This window comes from Geotrypetes seraphini, chromosome 2, assembly GCF_902459505.1.
Source record: "Geotrypetes seraphini chromosome 2, aGeoSer1.1, whole genome shotgun sequence".
Lineage (NCBI taxonomy): Eukaryota > Metazoa > Chordata > Amphibia > Gymnophiona > Dermophiidae > Geotrypetes > Geotrypetes seraphini.
The window spans coordinates 235,230,623-235,253,192 of NC_047085.1; the positions used below are offsets into that span (position 1 = coordinate 235,230,623).

At 43.9% G+C, this 22,570-nt stretch overlaps 1 protein-coding gene across 5 annotated transcripts in view; it reads right to left on the bottom strand.

The window, feature by feature from the left end:
- The window catches only part of GRIN2B (glutamate ionotropic receptor NMDA type subunit 2B), a 958,742-nt gene that overhangs the window by 19,503 nt on the left and 916,669 nt on the right, over positions 1–22,570 (bottom strand). For all 5 annotated transcript variants that reach the window (XM_033935222.1, XM_033935224.1, XM_033935223.1 and 2 more), the window contains one exon: positions 3,546–3,733. In XM_033935222.1, coding sequence (XP_033791113.1) covers positions 3,546–3,733 — 188 coding nt within the window. The remainder of the gene's footprint in view (positions 1–3,545; positions 3,734–22,570) is intronic.

Below are 22,570 nucleotides of genomic sequence, written 5' to 3' on the forward strand. Positions count from 1 at the left end.
AGTGGCTCAAGTCTAAACCCATATACAAACTGTTTCCCCCGAAAATAAGACAGTGTCTTATATTCATTTGGGGTCCAAAAAAGGCACTAGGTCTTATTTCCGGGGTATGCACATGTCCATCTCTCCCTCCCTCTCCTTCACCTCAATTCTTCCTCTTTCCTTTCTTTCTCCCACATGTGCAGCATCTTTCCTCCCCTCCCTCCCTTCCATCCCCCTGTGCAGCAGAAGTTTGCCCAGCTGGACCTGGAAACGGGGACGAAATGTGAAGTTATAAAATTTGCGGACGACACTAAACTCTGTAGAAGGGTTAGAACTACGGAAGAGTGTGAGGATCTACAAAGGGACCTAAACAAACTGGAGGAGTGGGCGAATAAATGGCAGATGAAATTCAATGTAGGGAAATGCAAGGTCATGCATATAGGGAGAAAAAACCCGATGTTCAGCTACCAAATGGGGGGATTAGTATTAGAGGGAAGTAACCTTGAAAGAGATTTGGGTGTACTGGTGGATACAACAATGAAGTCTACGGCGCAATGCGCAGCAGCCGCGAAGAAGGCAAACAGAATGTTGGGTATTATTAAAAATGGTATTATGACCAGAACAAAAGAAGTCATCCTGCCGTTGTATCGGGCAATGGTGCGCCCGCACCTGGAGTACTGTGTTCAGTATTGGTCACCGTACCTCAAGAAGGATATGGCAATACTTGAGAGGGTCCAGAGGAGAGCGACACGAATGATTAAGGGCATGGAAAACCTTTCATACACTGAAAGACTGGAGAGGCTAGAGCTCTTCTCCTTGGAAAAGCGGAGACTCAGAGGAGACATGATAGAAACCTACAAGATCATGAAGGGCATAGAGAAAGTAGAGAGAGATAGATTCTTCAAAATTTCAAAACATAAAAGAACAAGAGGGCATTCGGAAAAATTGGTAGGGGATAGATTCAAAACAAATGCTAGGAAGTTTTTCTTTACTCAGCGGGTGGTGGACACCTGGAATGCGCTTACAGAGGACATAATAGGGCAGAGTACGGTAATGGGGTTTAAGAAAGGATTGGACAATTTCCTGTTGGAAAAGGGGATAGAGGGGTATAGATAGAGGATTACTGCACAGGTCCTGGACCTGTTGGGCCGCCGCGTGAGCGGACTGCTGGGCGCGATGGACCTCGGGTCTGACCCAGCAGAGGCATTGCTTATGTTCTTATGTTCTATCGTTCCCTTCCTCCCATCTCTTATACAGCAGAACCCTTACCCAGCTTCTATCCATCCTTCCCTCCCGCCCTCCCATCCCTTGTGCAGCAGAACCCTTGAGCACCCCCCTGGCCCCACCTGCTGACCCTCCATCCTTCCTTCCCCGCCGACCGTGAGTGAGCCCTACCTTCAACTGAAGCAGCGTCAAGCCAGCAGCACTCTAAACAGGCTGCTTAGACTTGTCCGTCAGGGATGTCACTCTGTAATGTTGGGGGGTTCCCCCCATCCACCCCCAATGGTAGTGCCAACACTACTAAGTTAAGTGCGGGGTTCCCCACTCACACCCCCCCTCAAATTGAGTTTAAATCCGGCGCGCTGATGTCCTGCGCATGATTGTCGTCCCGGCTTTGTCTGAGCGCGATTGTCTTGCACGGTTTTGATGCGTCACCGTCTGAAATATATATTGCATTGGTTCTCAAGTCGTTAAATTCAAAACGTAATTGCCAGATTAGGATATTTTCCTTTACTGCCAGCTTTGGCCATCCTCTTTTTGTAATGTTCTAACTTGTGTCATCACTGCCAGCGCTGACTGGATTCATAACAGTATGAGGTCAGTTCTGGTTATTTGGCCAGATGTGAAGGAAATAATTTCCTAAGTAATAACCATAAAAGATAATATTTGGTGTCTGTTTTTTTACAGGAGCATTTGTTGCTTGCTAGGACTGTAAGTTAGGAAATTTTGTGAGTTCAAATGAGGTCTCCTTTCAGTAACTATGTGTCACTGGTAAACTTGCTATATTGCCTTGCATTTCAGATTACACAGTTGAGACTGTATAATGGAAATAGCGCTCTGACTGCTACAATCTTAAACAGCAAGCTTAGAGATCCTATTAGAATTTGACGTGACAAATAGGTTCATAATGAGTATTACTATTCTACTTTACTATACACTCTGTTAATCTTTGTTATGGTTTTAAACTGTTCTAGTCTCGTTTCTTTAAATTCCAGAGAGGGATTAGGAGTCCCAGGACACCGCTGACTGAGAGCTAAAAAGCCAGAAATGACACAACCCATACAGAATTGCCTCTGCTGATGTATTATGTCTGTGGATTAAAAGTGTGGATTTTATGTACAGCATCACATGGTTCACCATTTGAAATCTGTATTCTGAGCAATGGCAAAATGAACTATAGCTACCAAACTAGCAACATTTCCTGCACTTAAAGTAGGCTACACTTCCTGTTCCGCAACCGAGCTTCGGTGATCAGAGTCTGTTATACTTTTTAAAGCATGGCCTTTGCCTTATAACGGCCCTTTTCTCTCTGAAAATGGGCATACAAACGAATAGTTAAACACAGATACATTTTTAAAACATCTTCTCTTTAAATCTCTTACTGTACTGCTTGTCCTTTTTTGCAGCCTCATTCAAACTGTATATTTGACAAGCAGAGATATGAGTGTGAGTCAGCCAGTGTGTGAGAAGTCAATATTCAATAGAGTTATTAAAATATTTAAAAAAAATTACCCTTCTTTAGCTGCTGTGTAGGCAGTATTTGTCAATCTTTTGTGATTGTGACCCCATGATAGTGGCCAAATAAAATTTATGACCCTCTGGAGGTACGGAATAGTGATGAACCTATAGAGACCCCACCAACCTGTAACCCCATTTGGGTCCTGGCTAGAGAATGACACGGGGAAAAAATTTGTCCCTGTCACCGCCCCGTCCCCATGACCACTGTCCCCGTCTCCACAGCATCCATACAAGCCTCAGTACTGCAATATTTAGATTATTCCTTCCTTATAAATCAAAGTTCTGGCTGCTGAACTAGAGAAAGAGATGTGGGGGCAGATGTGGGGGCAGAGGTGGGTGTGGAGCTGAGGGTGGGGCTGGGTAAAACTGGGCGGGCCTGGGGGGGCGGGTCTAGGGGGGGGTCCAGATTTTACTAGTGTAAAATCTGGTAATCATACATTCAAACATCCAAACTTTAGTTTTTGGTTTCTGTTTCAGCTAAACCAGGCAGCAAGTTTCAGCTGCAGTTTTGGTTTTGGCCAAAAATTGAAAAAAGCCATTTCTGTAGGCCTCTACTACTAAATGATACCTTCATCTAGAACCAATTAATACTGCTTTGCAAATGACTGCATAAAATGTAATTGCAAGTAGTAAAGCTGAGCGACAGTCTTCTAATCAATGAAGATCTCATCTTTACAGCTAAATTCCTACCAATCTATCAAGATTACCACCTCATCACTCAAATTCATTGCATTAAGTAGCAGAAGTCTTTCATCTATCATATGTTAGAATGCAGGTCCTTAGATACACATATTAAAAAAAAAAATACCATCTGCTTTTACACTTACCATCCCCAAATAGCTGTAAGATGGCGAGATCTACATGCCTCTTCCAGCCAGAATCTTTCTGGATTGCGATCCCATATCCTGTGGTAGCAAATACCTTCCCACTGCCGATGGTCACCAGCTTGCAGCCCTCATCTCTTCCAGCCATATAGTTCAACACTGCTGCATCGTAAATAAATGCATCCAGTTTCCTACAATGGCAGATTATAAAAACTCACTTAGATGGATCCAGTGACTCTGTAGACCAGGGGTGTCCAACCTTTTGGCTTCCCTGGGCCACATTGGCGAAAAAAAATGTTTCTGGGGCCGCACAAACGCTACAGCAAGACAGAGGAGGGAGCCAGCAAAACGGTAAACACCCGGGGGCAGCAGAGGAAAAACACTGCATCAGCCTCGACCGGGGCCGCACAAAATACTTAACGGGGCCGCATGCGGCCCTCAGGCCACAGGTTGGACAACCCTGCTGTAGACCTTACATAATTAAAAAGAAACTTTGAGAATGTTGAACTTGGATTCACAACCCTGCACATATTCTCTAGCAAACCAGGACAGTACATATTTTAAAGGATTTATAGAAGCTGATATTTATACTCTCCCCCTTCCCCCCACACAGAAAATTGGTGATAAAAATAATTAGGAGTATATGGTAGTTCAAGAAGAATAAAGCATAAACTAAGTATAAACTAAAGAAAGCATTGTGATGTTCTTATTCAAGCTTACTTATCACTGATAGGATAGGTAGAAACAATAGCTTACATATTACTGAGATACATGGAGAGGTATTTTCGATATGAAATCCAAATCTGAGTTTGGACATTTTGCAGAACACGCACAAAAATCCAGTAGTGAACATGACCATTTTGGAAGCAGAAAAAGTCTTATCTTTTTGTTTGAAAAATGGTCATTTCTCAGATCTGTTTGTCCTCAATGCATTTATATTTGTGAACTATTTTTTAAAAAATACAACCCCACATCCAAAAGAAAAACGCACAAAACAAGTCACTGGGATGTAGGAGGGGCCTGCAGTTTTAGTAGATTTGCCACACAGACATCCCATCAGAGCAGCTCTCTCCCTTTCAAAAAAAGGGAGGGCTCTATCTAAAATATATCATTTTTGCTTAGCTCCAGAAGTTTCAAGTGCTGCAGTTCTTGAAGTCCATTGGGAAATGGGAGTAAAGCTGTAGCCTTTCTGACAAGGAATGGCATATGATTTTTGAAAGCCTAATAAACTCTGCCACATCTTGGAGAGGATATTTCAAACGAGTTGGTTCCTTTTTTGACGTAACTGTGGGGAGAGGTTACTTCATTCAAGTATGCCCTATCTGTGAAGAAAAAAAAAAAAAAGCCAAGACAGAAGGGAAAGAAAAAAGGAATAAAAAGCTGAGATAAACATCCACAACAAACTAAAAAGCATAAACAAATTCACTCTCATCAAGAACATCAGTAATCATAGATGGTGATAAAGGATACATCCCCCCCCTGTATCAGTTGCCTCTAAGAATGATTTCCAGATATTGTAGGGCAGTGGTTCCCAACCCTGTCCTGGAGGACCAGCAGGCCAATCGGGTTTTCAGGCTAGCCCTAATGAATATGCATGGAACAGATTTGCATGCCTGTCACTTCCATTATATGCAAATCTCTCTCATTCATTGGGGCTAGCCTGAAAACACCGATTGGCCTGCTGGTCCTCCAGCCCTATAATACAAATTCCCATTTCAACCTGCTACTGTTAGATCATGATCTGTGTTGATGCAGACCTAGAATTAAAAGAGGCATTCAAATGGCCTGATTATTTACTGATTGTTGCAAAACACAGAACTGCTTCTTATTGAAAGCTAGCAATCTGCCAACTCTCTCTCTCTCTCTCTCCCCCTGAAGTAGGTCGCTGTCCAAGCCTACCTCAAAGGTGATCTCACATGCTATATGCTGATTTCAATAAGTATATATTTATTTAGTCAATCAATAACAGCTTACAGCAATAAAGTATTTAGCATATAGCGTAACAGAATAATGTGATCCTCAGGTCTGAGGGTCCTCTGATGTCTCTTCCTCTTAAAGGCCTGTTTTTATACATTTCTTAGTGGCCAACACCACGATGCCCTAAATCACATGATACATCCTTATTTGCTATTTTCTTATACATTACTGCCTAACTACATTCATTTATTGGCTGGTTTACCTGCGTCATGTTATACGTTCGCTCTGTTTACCGTAAGACCTAACCTTTTCCCCGAAATGCCTCTCCCCTATACCATATAAGCATTTCCGAGCATCAAACCCCCTCCCAACTGCAACACATTTCTGACACCTGCTATTAGATGATAATTCTTGAGAATTCTATCTTCTGACCATGGTCTGTGTTTATCTTTTCATGATATCTGGCTGGGTGGGCCCTGGTGCCAAACCGCAGCATCAGGACCTGCCTAAGGACCTGTTACTTCTTTCTCAAGTTTCACTGATACAGTAGCTTAACTTAAAAACAGGGTATTTCCCCATCTTTGCATGCTCTCTGGTAAATGGTGTGAAATATCTTTTCACAGTTAATCTACTGTTTCTATCAGCTGCAGAAATAGATACCAGTTGCAGGGAGAGAGAAGTTTCTGTAGAGAGAGAAAAGTTTCTGTGAGCTTCTGGTTTTTCCTTATCCCATTTCAACTGGTTTAATGTCAGGACTTACAAGGATCTTTCCATGCCAGAACTTTCCATGATTTACCTTCTTTCCATCTTCCTCCTCCTCTCACACCCCCCCCCCCCTGCAGTTTCTATAATGGTTACAAAAAAAAGCATGGAATATATTTTCACTGGAGAAACACAGTAAGGGATTTTTATTCAAATGCAATGCTTATCTGGAAATCATTCCTAGAGGCAACTGATACAGGGGGGATGTATCCTTTATCACCATCTATGATTACTGATGTTCTTGATGAGAGTGAATTTTTTTAATGCTTTTTAGTTTGTTGTGGATGTTTATCTCAGCTTTTTATTCCTTTTTTCTTTCCCTTCTGTCTTGCCTTTTTTTTTTCTTCACATATGTGGTGTTTAACCTCAGCTAGTTGTGATTCTGATATATTTTATCTGGAATGATTGAGTCATGGAGGCTGCACAAACCTCCAAGCCCTGCAGCTTCCACTGGCAACAGGCAAACCGGCTCCTCACAAAACAGGGATTTTTCCCTAGGTCCTTGCAGAAAATGTCAGGTAGAAAACTTCCAGAAAGACAGTTTTCCTGACCCCCTCCCCCCCCCCCGAGGAAGCCATTACCGATTGTCGAAACAGGCCCCGTCGGGTGAATACTTTATTTTACAATCTATTTTGCACAAAGGCACCGAAGCACTTTAGAAGACATTTTAAGATAAGTGCACTTTTTTGCTGATTTTTATTGAGCATGATATATGCACACGAGCTTTAAATGAATGAGTGAGAGGTTTTGGTCAATGAATGATAACCCACCCTGCATTTGTTAATCCAATGTTCATTCATTGAATGAAGCAGGGTATCTGAGACCTTTCCTCTCAACACTAACATAACTTTTAAGTTGTGGTACAGAAACCTGTGTTTTTGTTTTCAATCTTATATCCTGCCTTATTATCATTAAATTGAGTTCTAGGCAGGATACAGGTAATATATGGTTACATAGAATTTTGTATAGAGTCAAATATGTTATGAAGACATATAGAATGCTACATAAACCCCCCTTTTACTAACGCGTAGCGCGGGTTTACGCCGGCAGTGGCTGCAACTGCTCCGACGCTCATAGGAATTCTATGAACGCCAGAGTAGTTACTGCTGCTGCTGGCGCTAAAACCTGCGCTGCGCGTAAGTAAAAGAGGGGGAAGTTATCAAATTGGTAACAAATTATACATACGGGCTCCTTTTACAAAGGTGCGTTGGGGCCTTAATGCGCGGAATAGTGTGCGCTAAAATGCCCCGTGCGCGAGCAGGCGGCAGTTTTTCGGGTAGCGCGCACTATAGCGCATGCTAATCCGGTGCATGCGCTAAAAACGCTAGCGCACCTTTGTAAAAGGAGCCCACAGTCTGAGGTAATATATCATAAATAGCAGCTGACCATTCACATTGTCTTTGTTTCAAGTGGTTTGTATATTAGTCTGAGTCTTTTTGACCCCCTGGTACGGATTTTTTTAAAAAGCCGTGTTTTTAGATTTTTGCACATAAGTGGCTGGTTTTAACATGAATATTTATTGTACTCTCTTCTTGGAGTGTTGCTCTGTCCTTTTATCACTTTTCTTTGGTTTTTATTCTTTATATATGTAGATGGAGTTGTATTGTAGATGCCTTGGTTTTCTATTGATGTCTGGAGACAAATTCATTAACAACAAAAAAAATACATTAAAAGGTTATACAGTGATTTTCTTTGTCTTATAGTGAACTGGGGATTGTTATTTGGCATATATTTTTTCTCATAATGTTCATGGATTTTTTTTATCAACCTGTGATGAGTTGTGAAGTCCCAATTCTCCAAGGGCTTAGTTCACAGAGTTTGCACTTTCTACATACAGCAGATTTATACTGCAAAAGGCAAATCAGTCAATCCAATTGATCAATTAGTCTTCCTCCAGAGAAGATTAAGTGGCAACTCTATATCTTTGAATCATGTTTCAAGTTTTTTTTTTTTTCATGAATAAGGAACAGATATACTTGAGCATGAATAGCATAAGAAATGAGCTATATGAACAGATATCGAAGAATGAGAACAGATACACAGAAAGTCTGTCGAGCTATCTTTCCCTCTAGCTTGTTTCCTTGAAGTGTGGATCTGCTCCCACAGCTTTCAGTACCACTGTTATGGTGATGATTCCCAGATTTTCCTCTCTACACTTGAGATTCCACCAAGAATTCAGTAACAAATTTCAGCTTCTTAAGTCTGACACCATCACTTGGAATTTAATATAGCCAAGACAGAACATCTTATCTTTCCTCTCAAACTCATTGTGGCTCACTGGTTGAGCTGCTGACTCTGTACCCAGAGGTTGTGAATTCAAATCCTGGTGCTGCTCCTTGTGACCCTGGGCAAATCACTTAATCCTCCAGTGCCATCAGCTTTGAAATGCCAAAGTGATAACAAGGTGGTACACAAGTCACTGTTCCCTTTCTCTCTTTTTTTCTGCCACCTTGATTGGCACTCTCATTCTTTTGGTAATATTGGCTTATAACTCTGGGGTCGTATTTGATGCCCTTCTCTTCTCTACCTGCATGTATTGGTTCTGTACTGCCCTTGATGCTGTGGCGTGAATGGAGAAACTGTTCAAGAGCTTTTGGCAGATGTTAAAAATTCCTTATAAGATCTTATACTCTTTCAGAATCAGAAAGCAAAGCAGAGGAATTTATTTGCATTGCCCATGGTATAATAAGGGAAAAATGTTTTCCTGTATCCTCTGTCATTCATCTATGAATTATTTTTTTTGTAGATGTGTGTTCCCTATTCTGTTCTTCATCTCTTCTCCCCAGAATTTTTTCCAGCCAGCTGGCATGAAGGAATAGCTGGATAGGGGCAGGGAAGGCATTTGATAAAGTTGTCATGAACAACTCCTGAAGAAATTAGAAAGTCTGGGGATAGGAGGTAATGTCCTATTGTGGATTAAGAACTAAATTATTAATATTCTCAATGGAGAAGGGTAGATATTTGGGTTACCCTGGGATCTTTGGTGCTTTTTACAATATTTATAAATGATCTTTAGAAAAGAATTGCCATACTGGGATAGACTGAAGGTCCATCAAGCCCAATATCCAGTTTCCAACAGTGGCCAGCCCAGGTCCCAAATACCTAGCTAGATCCCAAGTAATAAAACAGATTTTATGCTGCTTATCCTAAAAATAAGCAGTGGATTTCCCCAAGCCATCTCAAAAATGGCTTATGGACTTCCCTTTTAGGAATTTATCCAAATCTTTTTTAAACCCCACTAAGCTAACTGATTTCACCACAATCTCCCGCAACGAATTCCAGAGAACATAAGAACATAAGAATTGCTACTGAGTGCCCTAACTGAGACTAGCCTTACCTGCGTACGTTCTGGTTCAGCAGGAACTTGACTAGCTTTGTCTTGAATTCCTGGAGGGTGTTTTCCCCTACGACAGACTCTGGAAGAGCGTTCCAGTTTTCTACCACTCTCTGGGTGGCGAAGAACTTCCTTACGTTTGTACGGAATCTATCCTCTTTTAACTTTAGAGAGTGCTCTCTCATTCTCTCTACCTTGGAGAGAGTGAACAACCTGTCTTTATCTACTAAGTCTATTTCCTTCATTATCTTGAATATTTCAATCATGTCCCCTCTCAGTCTCCTCTTTTCAAGGGAGAAGAGGCCCAGTTTCTCTATTTTCTCACTATACAGCAACTCCTCCAGCCCCCCTCCAGCCCCTTAACCAGTTTAATAGCACATTATGTGAAGAAATATGGGAATTATTAGTGAGATAATTCAATTTCTGATGACAGTTATTAAGTTGTTAAATTGAAAGAGGACCTTGGGAGACTGGGCAACCAAATGGCAGATGATATTTAATATGAGCAGGTGCAAAGTGATGTATGTGGGAAAGTAGAGCTATATGATAATGAATGTACTTATTGATTTTTTTTTTCCCCTGCTCTCAATATCTTAATTCACTCATTAGTAATTCAACAGACTACTGTAATTCCTTGTTCACAGGCATCAGGAATAAAGAATTACATAGACTTCAAATCATCCAAAATACTGCCATCCGACTGATACACAATGCCAGGAAATATGATCATACTAGATACATTTTTATCTTCAGTGTATTTTTGAATTTATTTATCTGTCTTCAATATGTTGCTTATTGTTTTCATGGATGGTTAGGCATGGAATTATGTTTGTATAACGTAGATTATGTTTTGAAACCCTTTTGTAATTTTGTTGGCAGTCCTTTGTTGATTTTCGAGTTTCTTTTCACTCGTATTTTGATAAAAAAAATAAGGGTTTGATTGTATTTTGTTTATTAAGATGAAGATTGTGGGGGTGCTGGTGTTTTGTGTGAGTGGAGGTGTGCTGTGGAGTTGGGTTTGTTGGTCTCTGTGAACGATTGATTTAATGATGGCATGGATGGTCCTTTAAATTTAATGCTATCAAAATGTTCATCCATTCTTCTTTCACTTCCCTCTTAGATCAGTGCATTTTAGTCTTTCCTCATATGGAACTCCTCTTATATGAGGAAAGACTACTGAGGGGAGCTATGATACTCAGATTTAAAAATTTCAGCTTGATATGTTTCCCCCTGATGCAGGCCATTACCAAAACATGGCCACATGAGGTTTCATTTTACCATTAAACCTTTTTGCTATACTGGTTGGGTCTTCTTGGTGTCTCCTGACCAGGCTATAATTTTTCTTACCTCTAATCTGTATCAGAACAGCACTGTATACACCTAAAAGAGCTTTAGAAATGATACCTTTTTCAGCTAGATTTCCTCACATTGTCTCCATCAGTGTAAAAATGCACTATGTCACAGCTAAAATGAACAAATGTTGCAATAACAAAGTGGGCCTTATTTCAGAGATTCATCAAAAAACACTCTAAGAAGAGGCATAAAAAATGATTTTAAAAATCCCAAGAGATACCCTTTTCATGCCTGTTCATGTCCACTTATTCAGGAAGTCACTATCAGCAAAGCATAAGACCTTCCCTTGCTGTGTGTGACCCTCTACAGTGCCACTTCAGGGTAAGAAAAAGAAGGTAAGGTCATTGAAAAAAAAAAACCCCAAAACCCCAAATTGCCACTGTAAGCATTAATCATTAATTTTGCTCCACAAACTCTATAATACAGGACACAGGTAAGATACCCATCATGCACTGAGGTCATTCCAGCTTAACGCATCTTTATATATTCAATTATATTTATTGAGCTCAACAATAGTAAATAACAATCAAAACAAGTAAGCTCAGTATTTTATATAAGAAAATCTATACCTATGAATAACCCAACACAACCCACTCCCCAAAATAAATAACCCCCCTCCCTCCCTCCCAGGGTCCTCCTTCCAAGTACATTTCAACCCAGAAAAATTTAACCAGGTAACCATATAAAATAAAGGAAAACAAAATAAAGAAATTCAACAGTTTAGCAAGTGGCTTCTTTATAGCCTCCCTTTCTCAAAGCATCTTTCCTTCCCTTATTTTGCTTTCACACCTTAAATATACAGTAAGTAGGCAAACACTGACAGTATGGGCAATCACAATGCTGGCACTAAGTGGGACCTCTTCCTCCTCCGATGTCAGGTTTGTGTAGTGCAAGGATCTCAAAGTCCCTCCTCGAGGGCCGCAATCCAGTTGGGTTTTCAGGATTTCCCCAATGAATATGCATGAGATCTATTTGCATGCACTGCTTTCATTGTATGCTAATAGATCTCATGCATATTCATTGGGGAAATCCTGAAAACCCGACTGGATTGCGGCCCTCGAGGAGGGACTTTGAGATCCCTGGTGTAGTGGTAGCAGCAGCAACAAACAGAAATTCAATACAGAGTCTGTAATTGCCTAAGTAGAAAGACTGAACCCTGTGATAAGAAAAAATATATATTTTGTCCTCTCCACAATCAGGCCCCATCCATTCTCTTGGTACACCAGTACAGTATATTGGTATCACTGTTTCACAGAATGATACGTTACCTTTAACAATGGAATATGAGCATAACACAGAAAGACTGAACCCGGGGCAGCAACGGCTCATTCTGTCTATTGCAAACTAGAAACCCCTACTTGATCTCTTATTTTACCCTGACCTTTTGGACACCGAGGGTCCTCTGTGCTTATCCAATGCTATCTTGACTTCAAACATTAATTTTGTCTTCAACTCGCTAAGTTGGAGTTTGGGGTGGAGGAATGGCCTAGTAGTTAGGGCATTGGGTTGAGAAGCTGGGAAACTGGCTTCAGTTCCTTCTGGGGCGCTGTGTGATCATGGGCAAGTCATGTAATCCTCCATTACTTCTTATACAAGAGCTTAGATTTTGATCCCACTGGGGAGAAAAAAATTATCTGTATATAACATATAAACCACCTTGATAATATCACAGAAAGGCAGTATATGGAATCCATAAACCCTTTCTTTCATGTGCATACCACTCCTGCATGTTGCTCTTCAGTATGCCCCTTTTTTGCCTCATAATTTGATTTTGAACAGGGGTTATTAAGCCAATCCTTAGTTCACACCAAGCCAGTCAGGTTTTCAGGATATCCAAAATGAATATGCATGAGGTAGATTTGCATACAATGTAGGCAGTGCATGCCAATTTATCTCATGCATATTCATTGTGAATATCCTGAAAACCTGACTGGCTGCGTCCTGAAGACTAGACTGAGCATCCCTGATCTATTCCACTCAGATGCTGACACATCTACAGTATGTTAAGTATTCTTTTCAGGTATTTGGATGTCTCTGTCCTATACTGCTCCCCTCTTCTCTCCTCCAGGAGAGAGCTTGTGAAGCAGACTTTGCATTGCTTTGATAGCTCACCTCTGGTATACAAATAGAGGAACTTGTCCTTTCAGAAAATAATTCAGTAGCACCTCTGCAGTCCAGACTTCTATGCTAATGAATATATTATGATTCCAGAAACAGCTCTAATATCAAAGCTCTTTGCAATGCTAAGTATCCTTGGCAGAGTGAGATTAATTGTATGTTTCTTTTAGAAAAGCATTAGCATGATTTTTTTTTTTTTTAAAAGAGCAGTAAGTATAACTAATGCCAGCAAGATGAGGAAAAAAATTCCTTTAGATTTTTATCTGATAATATACACACTTGCCAATGCTCTTTTTGAAATCTTTGTCCCTTTATTGTATGTAAATAAATGTTCTTTATCAGTGCGTCACGGCTGAGGAATATCTAAATTAGATTATCTAGAAAGCCATACAGTGGAACAAAGACGAGGGCATAATAAATCAGATGCTTTAGTTCTGGCCTGGGTAATGTTGCAGATAAATGGAAGTGCTGAATAACATTTCTAAGTAGAATGAAAATTCACCTTGTCATAAAAAGGCACATTGGCAGGACCTGTGCAATGTAAATACCCATGTGGTTTATTTATTTGGCCAGCTTACTTTACCCATCCTCACAGGCCCGTTTATAGCCCAGTGGAAATCTGCTCCAGCACCATCAGGTCATCAAGGCCTGAAATTTGGACACCAGGCTAGAACTCTGTATTTACTATAAAGCACAGTTACTTACCGTAACAGGTGTTATCCAGGGACAGCAGGCAGATATTCTCCACATGTGGGTGACATCATCCATGAAGCCCCAATCGGACACTCTCGCAAGCAAACTTGCTTGAAGATCTTCAAGCTTGTGAGAGTATTGCGCATGCGCGGTTGCCTTCCCGCTTGAGCTAGGGGGCGCGTCTCCTCCTCGTGATCTCAGTTCAGATAGCAAGCAAAGAAGCCAACCCCGGGGAGGTGGGTGGGTTGTGAGAATATCTGCCTGTTACGGTAAGTAACTGTGCTTTATCCCAGGACAAGCAGGCAGCTTATTCTCCATATGTGGGTGATGTCCAAGCTAACCAAAAAGGGAGGAGGGAAAGTTGGCAAGTTAGGAGAATATATTACTCAACACAGACTGGCCAAACTGGCCGTCACGCCTGGAGAAAGTATCCAGACAGTAGTGCGAGGTGAAGGTATGAACCGAGGACCATGTGGCAGCCTTGCAGATCTCCTCAATAGGCGTGGACCTGAGGACAGCAACAGACGCCACCATCGCTCTGACTTTATGCCCCGTGACCCGACCCTGCAGCGGGAAACCAGCCTGAGCGTAACAGAAAGAAATACAAGCAGCCAACTAGTTGGACAAGGTTCGCTTGGATACAGGACGCCCCAACTGATTCAGATCGAAAGATATGAAGATCTGAGGAGCAGTCCGATGAGTCTGAGTGCGTTGCAGATAAAAAGCCAACACCCTCTTACAGTCAAGAGTGTGAAGAGCCACCTCTCCAGGATGCGAATGGGACTTAGGAAAAAACACAGAAAGAACAATGGATTGGTTGAGATGAAATTCCGAAACCACCTTAGGCAATGTCTTAGGATGGGTGTGTAGAACCACCTTATCATGATGAAAGACGGTGAAAGGCAGATCCACAACCAAAGCCTGCAGCTCATTGACCTTGTGGGCAGACGTGAGCGCAACAAGAAAGACCACTTTCCAAGTGAGATACTTCAGATGAGCCCGATCGATAGGTTCAAAAGGAGGCTTCATCAACTGAGCAAGGACAACATTGAGATCCCAAATCACAAGAGGAGGTTTGAGGGGAGGATGAACGTTGAAAAGGCCCTTCATAAACCGGAAAACCACCGGATGAACTGAAAGTGGTTTCCCCTCAAGCGGCCGATGAAAAGCCGCAATGGCACTCAGGTGGACTCAAATAGAGGTGGATTTGAGACCAGACCGGGACAAGTGCAACAGATAATTAAGCACAGAAGGCAAGGAGGCAGACCGTGGCTCTAGCCTCAGCGACGAACACCAAGAGGAAAACCAGGTCCACTTCTGAGAATAACACTGTCGAGTGGACCGCTTCCTAGACGCCTAGGGAACATCCCGAACAGATTGAGAGAACTGGACAGAGGTGGTCAGATGCTGAGAAACCAAGCTGTCAAATGCAGGGACTGCAGGTTGGAATGCAGAAGAGAACCCCAACTCTGAGAAAGCAGAGACGACAAAAACGGAAGAAGGAGAGGCTCCCTGGCACTGAGTTGAAGAAGCAGGGAGAACCAGGGCTGCCTGGGCCACCGAGGAGCTATGAGAATCATGGTGGTGTGCACAGATTTGAGCGTGACTAGAGTCTTCAGAATCAGAGGAAAAGGCAGGAATGCATAGAGAAACAGGCCTGCCCAGTCCAGGAGGAATGCATCCACCATGAGGCGGTGTGGGGAATAGATCCTGGAACAGTATCGAGGTTTAGGGGGGAAGCAAACAGATCGACCTGTGGGGTCCCCCACCGATCGAACACCTGATGCAGAATCCGCAAACTGAGAGAACAATCATGAGGTTGCAGCAGGCGACTGAGTCTGTCGGCCAGGCAGTTCTGTTCGCCCTGAATGTAGACCGCTGTGAGAAAGATGTTGTGGTGGATTGCCCATTCCCAAATCTTGAGAGCTTCCTGGCAAAGGGACAGGGACCATGTACCCCCATGTTTGTTGACATAATACATGGCCACCTGGTTGTCCGTCTGGCTGCGAAGCCAGACGGACTTTGAGAGCGTTGAAAATGGCTTGAAGCTCCAATAGGTTGATGTTACAGCGCCTCTCCCCGCTGGACCAAGGCCCCTGCATCCGGAGGCCATCTAGGTGAGCTCCCCACGTGTAAGCGGATGAGCCAGTCATCAAGACCTTCTGCGCCGGAGGAGCATGAAACAAAAAACCTCTGGAAAGATTGGAACAGTGCATCCACCAGCAGAGAGATCGCTTCAAGGAGGGAGTCACTGCGATCCTGGCAGAGACTGGATCATGATCATGACGCCACTGCGAGGCCAGGGTCCAGTGAGGAACACGAAGGTGAAGTCTGACAAAAGGTGTCACATGCACGGTGGAGGCCATGTGCCCCAGCAGTATCATCATGCCTTTGGCCGAGATGGTCGAAAGGAGGGAGACCTGCCGACAAAGGCGGATGATGGAATCCTGACGAGGACGAGGCAGGAACAAACATAGACGCAGCATATCCAACACCGCTCCGATGAACTGGAGAGACTGGGACAGACACAACTGGAACTTCGGAAAGTTTATCTCAAAGCCCAGACTTTGCAGAAATAGAATAACCTCCGAACGAGACGAAACCTTGATCAGCCAGTCATCCAGGTACGGGAAAACCTGGAGCCCCTGCGTCCGCAGGGCCACGGCAACCACCACCAGATACTTTGTGAACACCATCTGGGAAGACGCAAGGCCGAAGGGGAGAACATGGCACTGCAAATGGAGATTCCCCACTCGAAATCTCAAGAATGGGCGAGAGGTCAGATGAATCGGGATGTGCGTATAGGCCTTTCTCAGATCCAGGGAGCAAAGCCAATCCCCCTCGTCCATGAGGGGATACAATGTTGGAAGAGTGAGCATGTGAAACTTCTCCTTGACCAGGCATTTGTTTAGAGCCTGAAGGTTGAGAATGGGACGAAAGTCCCCGGTTTTCTTGGGGACCAGAAAAAAACGGGCGTAAAACCGCGAGTCCCGCTGATGCTCTGGAACCTCCTTGACCGCCCAAAGGCACAGAAGAGCCTGGGCCTCCTGAAGCAGGAGGGTAAGATGCACCGTGTCAGAAGGAAACTCCCGGAATGACTGGGCCGGAGACACATGCTGAAAGCGAAGAGAGTACCCCTCTCGAATTATGGAGAGGACCCAAGCGTCGGCTGTCAGCATCTCCCACTGATGGTAAAAAAGATAAAGACGACCCCTGATGTGTGGCCCATAATTGTCAAAAAGATGGCGTCGGCTTCGCCGCCACAGGCGGCTAAGACTTGGCCAGATGCTGCTGCTGAGGGTGCCAAGACGGCGGATGAGATAGAGGAGGAATGGACTTCTGCGGAGGAAGCTTATACTGCCGAGCAGGAGGGGCTTTCGCCTTATGGCGCATCAGAGAGACGAAGGATCTCTCGTGTTCCGAGAGACGTTTCGTGGCCGCTTCGATCAAGTCATCGAAGAGCTTGTTCCCCACACAGGGGAGATTCACCAAGCGATCCTGCAAATTGGGGTCCATGTCTACCAGATGCAGCCAAGCCAAGCGACACATCGCCACCGCAAAGGCTGTGACCCGGGATGACAGCTCGAAGGCGTCATACGTGGCCTGCAGCATGTAGAGAGGGATACTGGGCAACGTCTCCAAAAGGCCACTGAATGCCTGCTGACGGCGAGAGGGGATGTCAGGAAGGAAAGACTGCAGTACCTTCAGGCAGTGCTTGAGATAAGAAGTAAACATAAAATTGTAGTTAAGGACGCGGTTCGCCATCATCAAGTTTTGATAAAGGCAGTGACCGAACTTATCCATCATCCGGTGACAAGTGACTGTAATGCTAAATATAAACCTCATCTTCTTGAGTGGAATTTTTTTCCACCTGCGAAAGATATGGTTGGACGCAGGCTGCTTCGTGGTATGTGTCCATGTCCTTCATAACAGCCCAAAGATAATCTATCCCACAGGAAAATGATGCAAGGCACTTAAATTATTTAAAAAAAATTTAAAAATTTTATACGCAAAAACACAAAAAAAGGGGGAAACACTCGGATCAATGATAGCCTGCAAGCAGGTCAATAACTAAGACTTGTTCTAACGGTAATTGACCGCGGGCACTTGAGATCCTTAGTCTTTCCCTTGGATAGGTTTAAATAAAGATCTCATTAGTCTAGGATTAGTCTTTTTTAGGAGAATATAATTCTGGATTTGACACTTCCCGGTGCTTATATTTTTTATCACCCTGGTGCCTTGCCTCATTTTCCTGTGGGATAGATTATCTTCGGGCTGTTATGAAGGACATGGACACATACCTGCGTCCAACCATGTCTTTTACAGGTGAAAAAAAATTCCACTCAAGAAGATGAGGTTTATATTTAGCATTACAGTCACTGCATAACTTTATACATATATGTTAGGTGTATAATTTTTATATACAACCTTATGCATATTTTCCAGGCTTGTATACATGTAAATGCTGGCACTGAGAATGCATGTATAAATATTATGGGTGCAATTCTGTAACTGTGGGCCATAATTTAAGTGCTACATTAAGCAAGTTTATTCTAATATATTACAGTAAGTTAGGAGATTTCAAAAACATCTAAATACTTCACACCTACCCTATAAAGTACAGAATAACAACAACAAAACAGGTAGTGCTCTCATTCCACTTCTTCAAAATTGAGTAAAATCATTCCAACTGTCATACAAAAAGAATTCAGATAGATAGGGAGCTTGGGGGAGGAACAAATGATAAAAAAAGATCAGGATTGGTGAAGAGGGTTCTGAAATAGCTGTGTGCTATAAGAGACCCCATGATCCATTTTCCTGAATTAGATTTCTGATGTTCCTCTTAGTGAATTTTAGTTTTCTCAGTTTTAGAAAAACTCCCTAGTGCATGGGATATAGAAGAAAGGTTTTGTGTAATTACTCTTAAAAGCCACTTTGGTGTGAAGAGAAAGCGCTTTTTATATGATAGTTAGTGATTTTACTCAATTTTGAAGAAGTGGAATGAGAAACACTACCTGTTTTTTTTTCTTTTTTGTTGTTCTGTAATTTATTCTAATATAACATTTACATGCATAATTACTGTTATAGAATACTAGTGAAAGTCGGCACCAATGGGCCATCATTTACCGTATTTTCACGCATATAACGCGCGCGTTATACGCGTTTTTACCTACCGCACATACCCCTCGCGCGTTATACGCGTGAGCGCGGTATACAAAAATTTTTTTACATAGTTCCCACCCCGCCCGACGCCCGATTCACCCCCCCAGCAGGACCGCTCGCACCCCCACCCCGAACGACCGCTCGCACGCGCTCCCACCCGCATCCACGATCGGAGCAAGAGGGAGCCCAAGCCCTCTTGCCCGGCCGACTCCCCAACTCCCCGACAATATCGGGTAGGAGGGATCCCAGGCCCTCCTGCCCTCGACGCAAACCCCCCTCCCTCCAACGACCGCCCCCTCCCAAGAACCTCTGACCGCCCCCCCAGCCGACCCGCGACCCCCCTAGCCGACCCCCACGACACCCCCACCCCCCTTCCCCGTACCTTTGGTAGTTGGCCGGACAGACGGGAGCCAAACCCGCCTGTCCGGCAGGCAGCCAACGACGGAATGAGGCCGGATTGGCCCATCCGTCCCAAAGCTCCGCCTACTGGTGGGGCCTAAGGCGCGTGGGCCAATCAGAATAGGCCCTGGAGCCTTAGGTCCCACCTGAGGGCGCGGCCTGAGGCACATGGGAGTCGGGGCAGTGCACGGAAAGTCAGGGCGGGTGAACGGAGAGTCGGGACAGCGCACGGAGAGGCGGGGCAGTGCACGGAAAGTCAGGGAGGGTGAACGGAGAGTCGGGACAGCGCACGGAGAGGCGGGGCAGTGCACGGAAAGTCAGGGAGGGTGAACGGATAGTCGGGACAGCGCACGGAGAGTCGGGGAGGGCGAAAGGAGAGTCGGGGTGGCCAGAGGAGAGTCGGGGCGGGCGAAAGGACAGTCGGGCTGCATGCGCGGTATACCCGTGAGCGCGGTATACAAAAGTTTTTGTACATAAAATTGTGGTTTCTGCGCGCTATACCCGTGTGCGCGTTTTACACGGGTGCGCGTTATCTGCGTGAAAATACGGTAATCACTAACATTTACAAGTCTTTGGCTGGCACAAATGTCATTGCCTACATGTGACATTTACACTCGTTATTTATAAGTTAAGGGTGTAAATGTTAGCCTTGCCTCTGCCCTGATCATGCCCTTCCCTTGTGAATGTCCGTCTTACAAATACATGTTACGCAATTTTAGCATGTAATTATAGACTAATGTACTATCCTATTCTATGAGGGTTCTTCAAAAAGTTTGCACACTTTCATATAAGCATGCTCAACCAAAAGCATTCTTTTATGACGGCATTAAGAAGTTGGTAGGATGCTGGGAAAAATATTATCGCAAAACAGGATGATTATGTGGAAAAGTGATGTCATTTGCTTTTGAGATATTTAATAAATAGAGTTTATGAAAAATAAAAGTGTGGAAACTTTTTGAAGATCCCTTGTATCTAATATAATAAAACCCTAAGCTGCGCATGCGCACTCCCACCTGCGTGCGCCCGTTTTCTGTGAGCTGTATGGTACCGCAGGTAGGAGTGCGCATGCGCGTGAAGCTCTCCCTCTCCCTCCCCCCCAAGATGGATGTCGGCTGGGGCAGCTGTCGGCGGCTGCAGACTGCAGCGGCCGAGTCCGGACGGCATTTAAAAATAAAATAGGCAAGTTTTTAAAGGATGGATTTTCAAACCCCCACACCACCACCGCCGCCGCTGTACCTTTTAAAACCCTCCCCCCCTCCAGCTTTGTGGTTAAGGCCTGGCTTCTTCGGGCAGCAGCAGCGTTTAAAATTTGCTGCTTTTGCCGGCTTCAGGCCTTCCTCTCTGGCGGGTCCTGCCTACTTCATGTTTTCATGAAGACAGGACCCGCCAGAGAGGAAGATCTGAAGCTGGCAACAGCAATTAATTATAAATGCTGCTGCTGCTGCCTGATGAAGTTGAAGGAGGAAAGGGAGCAGAGGGGGAGAGAATGGTAGGGCATGGAGGTAAGGAGGAAAATGCTGCACAGGGAAGTGGGATGGGAGGGAAATGCTGCAGCACACGGAAATGGAGGGGCAGAAAAAGGAAGGGAGGCGTACTGCTGGGCAGGGGGAGCAGGAAAAAGGGATTGATGGACAGGGGAAGAGATGCTGATAGACAGGGGGGGCAGAAAAATGAAGGCAGGCCTACTGCTGGACATGGGGAGCAGGAAGGAGGTGATGATGGACAGGGGGAGGTAAAACAAAGGGAGAAGGGCTGCTGCTGGATAAGGTGAGCAGTGATGGGGTGGTGGAGGACACAGGGGAGGTAAAAGGAAGGGAGAATGAACAGGGGGAGCAGGCAAGGGGTGGTGGTGGACAGCCAAGGAAAAAAAAAAAAGAAAGAAAGACAGACATAAATACAGAAAGCGGCTAAGGAGAGAGAAAAATAAATAAAGACAGACACACATATATTCTAGCACCCGTTACTGTAACGGGCTATAAGACTAGTAAAGTATAAAGTGAGCAAGCTCTGACTGTGATCTTGAAAATGGCTTTAAGGATTTTGATGAAATTGGGTCAATCTACAGTTTTTGGTGCGAGAAAGTATTTTAGCTAGGTTTGGAGTTCAGCAAAACTCATTTGGGCTTCAAACAGGGGATTTTTCAGATGTTCCTGCCAAACCCTGCAGTCCGTTGGTCAAATAAGGAAGTTTAGCTAGAAAAAAGCAAGACTGGAGGTTGCTAAGCAAGTCTCTAAGGCACTACACCTGTGTAGCTACTGCTCCCACTTCCCTCTGCAACCCATTGATCATATATTCTCAAGGAAACCAGGCTGCATGGAAAAACACAACTGAAGGTTGCTAGGCAGGTTGTTAAGGCATTGTCTCTATAGGTACTGCTCCTGCTTCCCCCTGCAGCCCATAGGTCACACACTCTTAAGGAAGCTTAGTCAGCCAATAGGCTACATTGAAAACCAGAACTGAAGGATGATATATCAATACCTTTTGGTCCTGTCTCCTCTGAAGCTTACTGACTGGCTAAGGAAGAAAACCTGCTGTGGTTTCTGAGGTAAAGAGATGCTGAGGCAAGAGATATGGAATGTATAAGGGAGAACAGCTGAAGTTAATGCAAGCTGGGAGAGTCATGAAAACTGATAGAAAGATAATAGCAGCACATTGGTCAGCCAATAGGCTGTATGGAAAAACATAACTGAAGGTCGCTAAACAGGTTGCTAAGGCACTTTTTCTATAGATACTGCTCCCGCCTCCCCTCATAGCCCATTGGAATCTTAGTCAGCCAATAGGCTACAGGGAAAATCAATACCTTTTGGTCCTGTCTCTACAGCTTATTGGTTGGCTTAGGAAGAAAACTTGTAGTATAGCTGAGGGGTTGAAAGGGAAAGAGAGGCTGAAGGAAGAACACAGCGGAAGTCAATGCAAGCTGGGGAAGTCATGAAAACTGATACAAAAATAACAGCAGCACATTGGTCAGACATTCCTAAGGAAGCTTAGCCAGCCAGTAGGCTGCAGAGAAAACCAGGACTGAAGGTTGATGTCTCATAACCTATTGGTCCTGTCTCCTCTGCCGCATATTGACTAGCAAAAGAAGAATACCTACACTGAAAGTAAGGCGTTCTGAGGGAAAAAGCAGGATAGGGAAGACATATGGAATCTAAAAGGGAGAACACAACTGAAGTTAATGCAAGCTGGAGGAAGCATGGAAAGTGATAGAAACAATGAAAATTGTAGCCCATTGCTAAGATATTCCTAAGGAAGCTTAGCCAGCCAATAAGCTGCAGGACCCCCCCCCCCA